The sequence below is a fragment of the Paroedura picta genome, chromosome 1 (genome assembly GCF_049243985.1).
Source record: "Paroedura picta isolate Pp20150507F chromosome 1, Ppicta_v3.0, whole genome shotgun sequence".
Lineage (NCBI taxonomy): Eukaryota > Metazoa > Chordata > Lepidosauria > Squamata > Gekkonidae > Paroedura > Paroedura picta.
Window position 1 is genome coordinate 134534853 of NC_135369.1, and position 12206 is coordinate 134547058.

At 42.9% G+C, this 12206-nt stretch overlaps 1 protein-coding gene across 2 annotated transcripts in view; it reads left to right on the top strand.

The window, feature by feature from the left end:
* Positions 1 to 287: 287 nt before the first annotated feature.
* MAP3K7 (mitogen-activated protein kinase kinase kinase 7) overlaps positions 288 to 12206 on the top strand; it is a 32232-nt gene continuing 20313 nt past the window's right edge. The window contains exons 1-11 of one of the 2 annotated variants that reach the window (XM_077304204.1): positions 288 to 1081; positions 3022 to 3132; positions 5128 to 5193; positions 5495 to 5540; positions 6238 to 6376; positions 7237 to 7361; positions 8352 to 8480; positions 9501 to 9631; positions 10098 to 10179; positions 11203 to 11354; positions 11637 to 11796. In XM_077304204.1, coding sequence (XP_077160319.1) covers positions 992 to 1081; positions 3022 to 3132; positions 5128 to 5193; positions 5495 to 5540; positions 6238 to 6376; positions 7237 to 7361; positions 8352 to 8480; positions 9501 to 9631; positions 10098 to 10179; positions 11203 to 11354; positions 11637 to 11796 — 1231 coding nt within the window. In that variant the 5' untranslated portion in view covers positions 288 to 991. The remainder of the gene's footprint in view (positions 1082 to 3021; positions 3133 to 5127; positions 5194 to 5494; positions 5541 to 6237; positions 6377 to 7236; positions 7362 to 8351; positions 8481 to 9500; positions 9632 to 10097; positions 10180 to 11202; positions 11355 to 11636; positions 11797 to 12206) is intronic. The other variant, XM_077304214.1, reaches the window with a different exon arrangement.

The window sequence follows — 12206 nt, forward strand, 5'->3', positions numbered from 1 at the left end:
GACAGGTCCAAATTCAAACCGTGCTGGAGGCAAGCCTCCACTCCTCGCTTCCTGCCAGTTAGGCAAACTTTTAAAGGCCCAGGAGCCTCCCCCAAGCGGGGGTGGGGGGGGGGTGCGTGTGTAAATGGCAGTTTCTCCCCTCGCTGGCCCTCGCATGCTCCGGCTAAAGGACCGGAGTGGTTCAAGAGAGGCTCGCCGTCTTCCTGCACCTCCCCTCGGGCAAGGGAAAGCGCCTCCGCCTCGGAGGGCTGCAGGCCCGGCCCGGCCCGGCGCGGCGCTCCGTCCCCCATTCCCCTGGCGGCCTCTGGGAGGCGGCAAAGGCGGCAGGCGGCGGGGGCGCTCCGGAAAGAGGGAGGCGGCGGAGGGCGGAAGGAAAGAGGAGGAGCGGCAGCTGGTGCTACGGCGACAGCTTGGGCCAGGCCATGGCCGTGGTGGGGCTGCCTCAGTAGCCGCCGCAGGAGCCGGAGCGCGAGAAGGAGCCCGCCGGGGAGCGCGTGCGGCCTCCTCGCTGCCTGGCAGGGGCCCCGATGCCCGGGGCGGCGAGCGGCGCGGCCTTGCCCGGGGCTGGCCTTTGAGCGGCTCTCCCCGTCCTGCTCATTCAGCCCTCCGCCGGAGGGAGGGAAAGAGAGGGGGGGCGGCCGCCCGCGCAGCTCCCAGGCGCCGACCGAGCGGAGGCCGCGGCCTGCGAGAGGGCAGCGAGGCGCGGGATGTCGCGTCAGGCCCCCGCGGGCCGGCCTGCCAGGCGGACCCGCTAAAGCCGCGGCGGAAGAGCCTCGCATGAGGCCTTTCCGCGGTTCAGGGGGTGACCCCGCCAGGCCCTCCTTCCGCCGCTGCGGCTGAGCCTGGGAGGGCCGGAGGAGCAGCCCGGCGCCAGGAGCCCCACACAGGTCCCCTCCCCTCCCCGCCGGGCCCAGCCCCTGCCCCTGCCCCAGGCGCGCCCCCGCCGCCCGCTCACCTACAAGCTCGCACGAACTCCGCCGCAAGTGAAGGGATGTCTTCTGCCAGCTCTGCTGACATGATCGAAACCTCGCCGGTACTCAACTTCGAAGAAATTGACTACAAAGAGATTGAGGTGGAAGAGGTGAGTCCTGAACTCTTAGTGGGCGCGCAGGTGATTTCCGGGGAGGAACACCTGGCAGGATTCGGAAGACATCCCCCCCCCCTTCGCATTGTTTCTACGGGCCCACATAGAATTGCAACCTTGGTGCCTCCAGGTAAAGTTTGGCAGCAATGCCATGGATGTCTTGCCCCGAGGATTAATTTCAAAGAGGTACTGGGGTTCACATCTACTTGGAAGCTGTTTTTCCCTCCCCCTTACCTACAGTGTAATTGTATTTATTCGTTGGTATTGGAGTGGTTCTTAGGATATGTTCAAAGTGCTCTTTCATAAATGCCAAACTTTTTTTTAATTAAGATACTGCCATTAAATCTTGTTAAGCCATAAATTGTGTTAAGATCTGAGATCATACAAGGTATGTCAACCTATGCACACAACAAACTGTGTCCCATATTAGTGTGTTGAAGATTTCAACTGAAATATTATAGGCTTAAGGGTGGAAGGTAAAAGTCACAGTATTTGAAGTACCAAATGCCAAGTAGCATTTTGGGTTCCCTTATCCTATTGGAAATGAGGGGGGGTGGATCACCCACTAAGGAAACCCCTCCAGGGCTGTCAAGAAACCCCAGGGTTTAGCAATTTTCTGCCTGCCAAAGGTGTTTCAAGCAAAGTTCTTGTCTCACATGGGCAAGAAAGCACTGTTTACATTACTGCTTGCAACAATCCTGCCTTTGTGTAATATGCATGTACATGCAGAAAAGCGGATTGACTGCAACTTTCCAGTATACATGGTGAAGTGGGCACATGATGATGTCTTTCTGAATTTCACACATTCTATGAACTAAAATATATAAGCCATGAAATGAAATTGTTCTTGATTCATCTAGTGCTTCTCATTGTCAACCACATTTGTTTTTGTGGGGAAAGAAACATAATTACTCTGACTATTGATTTATATCGAACTACTTATATCTAGAAGGTGCCTTATTCAGTTATCCCAGGGGTCTCTAGGGTGCTTTCCCATTAAACAAGCATCCGTCAACTGGGTGAGAAGGTCTGCCATGTTTTCATATAGTGAAGCCAAACATTCTTTGGATCAGGGTAAGTGATGTTGTCATAATGGAGGTTCTGCTCCCTGATCAGCTTGGCCAGAGAAAATTCAAGGTGTCGCATTTGGCTTTATAGTTATGTTCATTCTAATACTTATCCTTATGTTTATGAACCCTGGTTTCCTAAGCATGGGAGGAAAAAAATACACAGCCACCGTATTATTGTGCTACTTTTTCCACAGCAGTGCAGGATATTTGAGGGTTAAAAGACTACTTCTTCTAAGACCATACTTGTCTCCTGACAAATGGCTTGTACAATTAAGTGAAGGAGGCAGAAAGAAAAATAAATGGGCATAAGTGTTTATCATCACACAGTCATTGGAGTTATGCCTTTTGCCAACATTATGTGAAAGAGTTGTGATGCCTCTTAGGTCTGGGTTCTAGTCTGTTGTGACTCAAAATATTTTTTGTCAGTAATTGAATTACTGTACAGAATCAGCATGTAGAAACATAGGATCCATTGTTGTGGAGAAAAGGTGGGATATTTGAATGTAGGATATTGATGATTTAAAATGGTGGTCAGTTTTTGCAATCATGAAGTCTACCATAGATCCCTACAGACAGTACAGGCCTCATTGAATTGAAATTTTATGGCAGAAAAATCACATGACATCTGTCATGTGAGACAAAAAGAAGAACCCAGAGTCCTGAGCTCATGAGGGGTCCACATACTGAGCATCTTGACTGGGGGTTTATATTTGTTTGGTTTAGTAAATTGCAAGTTGTACAAGCCTGTGTTAAAACCTGAACAGTGTGATTTCATTTTTCCTCCTAAAATCATAATACAATAATGGTTTTGGCCCATGTAAATCATTTATGGAATATTTATCTCAAAGTTATCTTGTGTTGATCCAGGTTGTTGGAAGAGGAGCCTTCGGTGTGGTATGCAAAGCAAAATGGCGAGGAAAAGATGTGGCCATTAAACAAATAGAAAGTGAATCTGAAAGAAAAGCCTTCATTGTAGAGGTACAGTTTTACATTACATTTTTTAATACTGGCAGATTTCCTTTTTGCCACAGTAACACTATCTTGTGTGGGAGTTTTAAGTAATGCCCCTAAATTATCATATTTGCTATTTCTCTTAGAATATATCCTAGAAACAATCTGCTGGAGTTGTTGGTATTGGACTTAAAATCTCTGATGCTGGTTGACCTTGGGCCTGCCACATTCATCATAACTTATAGTCTAGTTGGAAATGCTTTTTATTAACCTAAACACTTGTAAGGGTGCTTATACCTGTCTGGTTGTATCATAACATGTATTTAGGTGTGTTCTTGATCTGAATTTGAAACCCTTCAGACCTCTATCTCCCCTGGAACATCAATATTAGTGGCTCTGACCTTGAATCAACCCCAAGTCTCCAGTTGGTACAGCATGCCACAGCCTGGTTATTTTCAGGAGCTAGACAGGGCACACACATTGCTCCCACCCCTCAATCATTCCATTCACTGCCCATTATTCCATTTGCTGCCCATCAGCTATTGGGTTCAAGTCATGGTACCATACATGTCATGTACAATGTCCCACATGACCTTGGACCTCATATCTGCAGGGCCATCTTTCTCCTAGGTTCCACCATGCTAACTCCCACTCACGTTTCAGAATTTCTGCAGGTGCCACTCTGCCAACAGGCAAGATAAACAATATACCATATAAGTGTTTTCTTGGTTGTGGCCCACCCACCCCCACCTGGTGAAATGGCCTGTTGAGGTCAGGAAAGGTCCCATCATTCTGCAAATTATGTAAAACAAAGTTGTTCAGGAAAGCTTTTCTATAAAAATAATCGGGCTGTACTATAGCAAGATAGTTCAGGAAGTAATTCTATAACGGGAAGGGGACTGTGTATAGAACATACCAGTTTGCTGCATATTCTTAATATGTTCACTCAGATTTCAGTAATCCTTGCCCTAGTACATATCTCCTTCATGTTGATTGTGTTGTGATTTTGTACAAATTCACTGTGACATAAAAAAGGTAAAGGTATTCCCTGTGCATGCACCGAGTCATGTCTGACCCTTGGGGTGACGCCCTCTAGCGTTTTCATGGCAGACTCAATATGGGGTGGTTTTCCAGTGCCTTCCCCAGTCATTACCGTTTACCCTCCAGCAAGCTGGGTACTCATTTTACCAACCTCGGAAGGATGGAAGGCTGAGTCAAACTTGAACTCCCAGCCTCATGGGCAAAGCTTTCAGACTGCATGTTTGCTGCCTTACCACTCTGCACCACAAGAGGCTCTTTCACTGTGACATAAGTCTATTGAAATCAAATTTTGACCAGCCTTGAGAGTTAGACACTATTTGTAGTCACCCCACTCTCCCATTCTCTGGCATGCACTGAAAACTCAGATTAGGATTTAATCTCTTGTTTATGTCATTCTGCATGTTGATGTTGTTGTACGTCATTATGCATAGCAAGGGTCACTATAGCAGTGAACCAATGAAAAGTTGCCCTTGAAGAGGGAAAGCACAGGGATCATAGTCAGTCTTTTTTATTAAAGTCTGTTATTGTATGTGAAGCTCAGCAGCATCTAAAGACGAAGAGTTGGTTCTTATATGCCACTTTTCGCTACCCGAAGGAGTCTCAAAGCAGTTTACAGTCGCCTTTCCTGTCCTCTCCCCACAACAGATACCCTGTGAAGTAAGTAAGGTTGAGAGAGCCCTGAAATTACTGCCTAGTCAGAACAGCTTTATCAGTTCTGAGGCAAGCCCAAGGTCACTCACCCAACTGGTTGCATATGGGGGAGCGTGGAATCAAACCAGATTAGAACTCGTGCTCCTATCATTACACCAAGCAGAGGACCGGTCCCCTATACTGTGTTAAAACTATTTTTCTAATTCCATACCAAATATTTCATCATAGCAGATGATATGGTAGTAGAAGATTATATTCATATATGGAAAAATCCAAAAAAACAGTGATATCCAAGTATTTGGCCTTTATATTCTAACTTCTTTATTCCAGCTTCGACAGTTGTCACGTGTGAACCATCCTAATATTGTCAAGTTGTATGGAGCTTGTCTGAACCCAGTAAGTTGTACCATTTTTAAGATTTTGAAATCACAGTAAGATTGTGGCTGACATAAGCTGTCAGTTGCCTTTACTGGTGTTGTTTAAATTGGATATTTAAACTTTTTAAAACAATTCTGGGGGGAAACCTCAAGCTTTATATGAATTCTACTCTATTTAAAGATTCTAGCACCTTGCAATCAGGGTTGCATAATAAACATTACACATTTCTTCTGTTTTGGCTATTTTTGTGCAGTATGTTTTTAAAAGGAAATGTGCATTATAAAAGCTGAGTTTTTCTTACCTTGTGTGCTCTGCTCAGGTATGTCTTGTTATGGAATATGCTGAGGGAGGCTCTCTCTATAACGGTGAGTACCTCTTGTTTTATGACAAATAACTTTTCATTTTACATAAGATAGAAAAATACAGTAATAAAACATTACACAAAATAGAAATATATAAGTACAATAAGGCATGATTATGAGTACTAATGATTATACAGTTTGTAATATCCCCCCACACTGTAACGTCCCTTTATGATTTATTTTGCAAGATAATTCAGGTATGGGCAAAAAAGCTAGTGTAATGTTATGCCAAGTAAAAATGGTTGTATAATTGGTTTGCCATGACCATGCATTTCACAGATCATCATTTATCACATTTCCCCAAAGCTGCCAAAATGATACTGAGTACCTGGATTGCAAATATAGGTTGAATTGTACTGATGGCAAGCAACGATTGATCTCTTTACCACAAGCACTGAAACATGGCATTTCTGTTGGCAGAAGAAAGTAAGCTTTCTAACTTTCACTTAAGTGGTGCACTTTATATGACCATGGGCCTTATTTTTGTGCCCAGTCTTGGCATTTATTGCTCATTGGCACCGAAAACAAATGGTTGAGAGCAGTTTTGTTACTTGAGTTACAATTCAATTGGCCTCACCATGCTCTTAGATGAATTTCCAATTAGAACAAAGACTTCCTGCTCCCAAAAGTAGTGTCGCCATTGTTTTATCTGCTGTAATATACAATGAAGTTCTTTTTAGTTTGTACCTTTGTTTTCCAGTCCTACATGGTGCTGAGCCTCTGCCTTACTACACTGCTGCACATGCAATGAGTTGGTGCTTACAGTGTTCCCAAGGAGTGGCATATCTTCACAGCATGAAACCGAAGGCTCTTATTCACAGAGACTTAAAACCACCAAAGTACGTTTTCAGCAGTTACATAAGCCGGTCCCCTAAATTCAGGAGGTCTACTAACCATTCAGGAGGTCTACTAACCTATTTTGTGTTCCACTTAGAAATCACTTTAATGTATAATGTCTGTTTTTTAGATGGGATGTAAGCAATGATAATTTGCTTGTCATTGAACTATTCAGTGTCAGAACTATGAACCTTATGCCCATACTAGGGGCAAAGCCTGTTGCATTCAGGAATACAGCGGGCGCTAGATTGGGGGGTGGGGTGGAAGAACTCTGCAGATGGCCTGTCTGTCCCCCCAGAACCCGGGAAGGCTGCAGGCAGCTGTTATGGAACTCACCAGCAGGGGCAGCTCTCAAGCAGCAGAGATCTGCAGACTCTGAGCCTCAGAGGGAAGTGAAAGGAGGAGGGGGCGGTCAGGGGTGGGGGATAGAAGGCAATTGACTGGCTGCTGGACAGACAGGCAAGCCAATTGGAGGAGGAGGCACTCGGGTGGGGCAGCCGCCCTGAGTGGGTGTTAAGCACTGAGTGGCACTTAAGCCATGAGACAAACTCCTCCTCCAAGGCCTTGCCAGAAATATATAGTGGAACAGTTACCATTGTTAAGATTTTTAAGAGCATCACAATTAATTGGCAGTATGTAATGCTTAAATACTGAGTACTAGTCTATTGACAATACAACAATAAAAGTATAGCCAATAAGAGGATTAATTTTAAAAATATGTGTATAAAAATAATGCTGTTTAATGATGAACTATTCATAAAACAGTCCTAGGTCTGTCGCTTTGTCTACGCTTTTTAACATTTTTAGTGTAATAACTATCACATAGTTTAAAACCTATTCAACTTTTTTTTCTCTTTAACAGTTTGCTCTTGGTGGCAGGGGGGACAGTTTTAAAAATCTGTGATTTTGGTACAGCTTGTGATATTCAGACACACATGACCAACAATAAGGGAAGTGCTGCTTGGATGGCACCAGAAGTATTTGAAGGTAATGAACTACCATTCAATACATTATATTACTGGCATTGCGTGAGCATTATTATTTCATTTTATGGTAAATTCTGTGGTGAAATTATGTTTTGAAGAACCACTACATCAAGAGCCAGCTGGCCTCTAATTGGCAAGTGGTGGCCGCTAATATCATGAACCAGGTTTGACTCTCCATTCCTCCACATGCAGCCTGCTGGGAGACTTTGGGCCAGTCACAATCCTGTTAGAGCTGTTCTCACAGAGCTGTTTGTCTCAGAGCAGCTTTTTCAGCCCCACCTCTCTCACAGGGTGTCTGTTGGCTTCCACACATGCTCTATATTGCAGTTTCAATGCACTTTAGTGACTATATGCAAGTGGATTTTGCCATTTCACACAGCAAAATCCAATTGCACAATGCATTGGAAGTCAATTGAAAGTAGGTTACTAGTGTGTGTGAAAATGCCCTATGAGTAGGGTTTTCTTAGTGATTGATCTGTAGCTCTAGAACTGCATGCATTTGAGGCCTATGTGATGCCAGACACCAGATAAAACAGTTGTCAGCTGGAGAGCCTGGGTTTTCAGGAAGGTTCTTCCCCACCCTCAATTGCCACCTTGCCATAGTACCTTCTGAATTGCCCCATTCTCTCATACTAGTTTAAAAAACCTGAAATTGTTGCAATATATTTTGGATTTTATAACCCACAGTATGGGAGGTTAGTTGCTGTAGTTCCATTTAGCTGCTTAAATAAGGAAAACATACTTTATAATTGTAATGTTTAATATACTTGTAAGCTTTTTTGTGCACTGAGGGGGAAAGGTATACATGAATACAGTCATCAGGCTTTCAGATTACAGTTGAAAATTCTTTAGTACAAAGTGAATCTGATTTATCATCACACCCATAAAATAACCATCTCCAAAAAAGTGGTGTTTCTAGTTCTGTCACTTTGTTAATAGTCAATGAATACAACAACTAAAACCACACACACTGTACAACTATTTTTTTCAGGTAGCAATTACAGTGAAAAATGTGATGTATTCAGTTGGGGTATTATTCTATGGGAAGTGATAACTCGTAGAAAACCTTTTGATGAGATTGGTGGTCCTGCTTTTCGAATCATGTGGGCAGTTCATAATGGTAAGTTGAAATTTTGTGAAACAGCTGGTAGCTAAGAAGTACTTCTGAATGTTCTACCATCTCACCCTACATGTGGAAGCTCTTTTTATCAGAAAAATGGGGGAGCAAGTAAGAAGGAGAGTATCCTTCAGTAGAGGGATCCCAAAAGTGAGAGTATTTTGTACTCCTTAATAATTATTTTGCTGCTTAAAAACCATTCCCCCTGCCTGTCCAACTTCCTCTATAATTTGGAGGAAGTGTTTTTAAAAATGTCTACAGTTTTCACATTTGGTTTGATTGTCATTTTTCAGAATGCAACAGGTGATATCTGTAATTTAGTCCTTGCCATATGTGCCAAAATGTTAATGATTTTGTGATATCCATCTTTAACATGAACACTATTATATTTACTCAGAAATTGTTTTATGGTGAATAATCATTTGTCAATTAAACAGGGTTTTCAAAAAGAAACACAAATTACCACTTTTAGAATGCATCAATATCTGATACTTAGCCCAGCATAGAAAAATAATCCTCTGTGTGATGCTTGGTTTCTAGTTCTTTTCTTATAAATTATAATAAAGATGTGTTGTGCTTCTGTCCTTCATCTATAGGCTGGGAAAGTAATGTTTGAATATTTTACAGGAGTGCTTGAGGAGTAATTTGACAATCTTAAAAGCACAGGTAAATATTTCATTGAGCGTTTAGAGGAAGCATAACATTAGTCCCTTTGCCATTCAGAATTCATGTTCTCCTCCATAAACTGGTCATAGTGTTTCAACATAACATTGCAAATGGGTAAAATAATTCCTACATTCACTCCTGTGAAATCTTTCAATATGCATGTTATTGAGCAGATGAAAGATTATAAAACTATTATTGAGAGCAGCAGAATTTGTTTTTCTAATTCATCAAAGGTGATTTGTTCAGTGTAGTTGAGACTGTATAATAGATTTTAGAAATATATATAATTCTTAAAACTATTAATGTACATAATATACTTTAAAAAAACATAGATGTTTCATATGCTTTGGCTTATAGGTACTCGGCCACCACTAATTAAAAATTTACCTAAGCCTATTGAGAGCTTAATGACTCGTTGTTGGTCAAAAGATCCCTCGCAACGACCTTCCATGGAGGAAATTGTCAAAATAATGACACATTTGATGCAGGTATAACCTTTAATCTTAGATAATGTCAGAATGCCATAATATAGCTCTTTGAAACAAGAGAATACAAGACATGGAAAGTTCTGGGAAGGGGGAGAAGACCAGTGTGGAAGAGTAAAGTTAAGTGAAGGCAACATGAAAATAGTGGGTTTTATATTTTTAGAAGATCTAAAAGAAGCTTTAAAGCATAAGACAAGCCAGCAGGGTAAAATAAAAGCTTGAATCAGAGGTATTGAAAAGGCTTACTTTCTACCAGTTAATAAATGCTAAAAGGGATTTTGGTGGTGATTTTATGAAATGAAATTTCTCAGTCAGATGTAGGAAAGGGAGAGATTTCTTTCCAGTCACAAGGTAAACCTCAGATTTCTGGAACATCCTGTGTGGGAGACAGATGCCATAGTGTGCATTATTTTGCACTGTCATAGTCACTAGGATAAAATGTTTGTTGTTCTGCTTTTGCCTCTTGCAGTACTTTCCAGGAGCTGATGAACCTCTACAGTATCCTTGCCAGTATTCGGATGAAGGCCAAAGCAACTCTGCCACTAGCACAGGTACATAAGTGGTTGGATTGTAGTGACAATGATGATGATGCATAATTTAAAAAACACATGCTGGAAATGTATCCCTGGGGAAAAAACAATTCAGAAATAAGTTTACTGAGGAAGTAAAATATGAAAACAACGTTTTATACCTAGGAACTCGTTCTGAATAAAGCTTTTTGCCATCGCCAGCTTGGCATTTCTTTCTGTTTATTAATCTTCTGCTGACGGGTCGTCTCTGCTTGTACCAACTGGCATTGGGAAAGCAGCCCATCTCCTCCATGGACAGGTCTGAGCTGCTGCTGGCTGCCCCCTGCCAATGCCCTCCTGCTCTCTTGCCACCATGCAGTGAAAAGGCGGCCTGCGCAATTTGCTCCACCTGTACCACCCCCCCCTGGAGCAGTCCGGGATATGCCGCGATCTGCCCCGACCCCCTTCCTGCATTTCTTGGCAGTGGGCCAGGAACCCTCACCCCACAATGAGAGTTGGCAGGGAGCCTGTCACTGGTTTCCAGTCTGCTTTTTAAGTGAGCTTCACCCTTAGCAACCTATCAAAAGCTTACCATGCTTCCAACAGCCTGCCAGGCCTCTGATTGGCCCTCATTGAGAGGGCACTCCCCCAATGAGGGCCAGAGGCTCTTCACTGCTCCAACTTTCTTTCATGCTGCTTTCAGCACTTGCTAGGAGGAGGGATTGGCAGGAGGTCAGCGCCCAGCTCTGACCACACTCAGTCCCCCCACCCCCTTTCCTAGCCTCCTGGCTTTCAGGAAAAGGCAACACCTGGCCCCCAGCCTGTTTTTAAAATGGGTCTTTCTACTAGTCAATCATAAAAACTTTGTCTTGTTTCCTGGTGATTGTTTTTTTTCAATTCAACTCAGTTTTCAGATGCTAGATTACACCTACTTCAGTAATGACACGGTCTGGTGGGTACTTTTTAAAATGTTTCTAAAACCAAGAAGCTGTAGGATGCATTGAACAATAAATGAAATTCATGGCTGATTTCTCAACTAAAGTACCATACTTGTAATATTTATAGGTTCATTCATGGATATGACTTCAACAAACACCAGTAACAAGAGTGATGCTAATGTGGAACCAAATGATTTTCAAGGAACTGCTACCAATGATACTATTAAACGCCTAGAATCAAAACTGGCCCAACAGATGAAAAATTCAGCAAAGCAGTCGGTAAGAATGCTCATAATAATGTTAAGGAAGCTCACTGTAAGTACATAGAAATCAGATCAGAAGAGCTTCCTAACCTTTAAATGGTTGCAACACTACGGTCTTACCCAAAGTTAAAATGCATGCATAAACATAAATACAGCCATTAAAATATTGGGTTGGAGGGAGAGATCGGTGAGGAAATGCAAGCAAAGGAAGTTACAGTCCCTCAGGTATCATCAAAGTACATTTTTCAACTGTTTCAGAAATTAGGTTTTTAATCCTTCTAAAACTATTTTTCTACAGGGAGAACCTGGCCGCTTGAGTTTACCTCCATCTCGTGGTAGCAGCGTGGAAAGTCTGTCAGATGTTCGTGGGCGGCAACAGTCTACCCTTGTTTCTGGAGAAGGCAAGCGGATGAGTGCTGATATGTCTGAAATAGAAGCAAGAATTGCTGCTACCACCGGTAAAAAAACTCTTAAGTTTGCAGTGAAAGTAAGATGGAAGTAAATAAGAACTAAAAATGAAGGAAGCAATAAACCAGAAGGGGTGGGGTGGTCATATAAATCCGATCACAAATAAATAAAGATTGGGTTGCATCCAGAAAACTGCAAGTGGAATGGGCTGCTCATGCCTCCCTCTGCCTGCTGCTGCATTTGGCAGACACTGAAAATTGTCCCCTGGGCACTCACCATAATGGGGGTGAGGGGAGGTTGGAGCTGTGCAGTAGTCAGGACCTAGTGAAAATGGCAGCTGCCCTATTCTGCTGTCAGTAGGGGGACTATATATTCAGATGCTAAGCATTATATTGCTGTTAATTAAGTGGACTTCAGTCCCTTAAAATTCATTACATTGCACATGTACTTAAATGTGCAT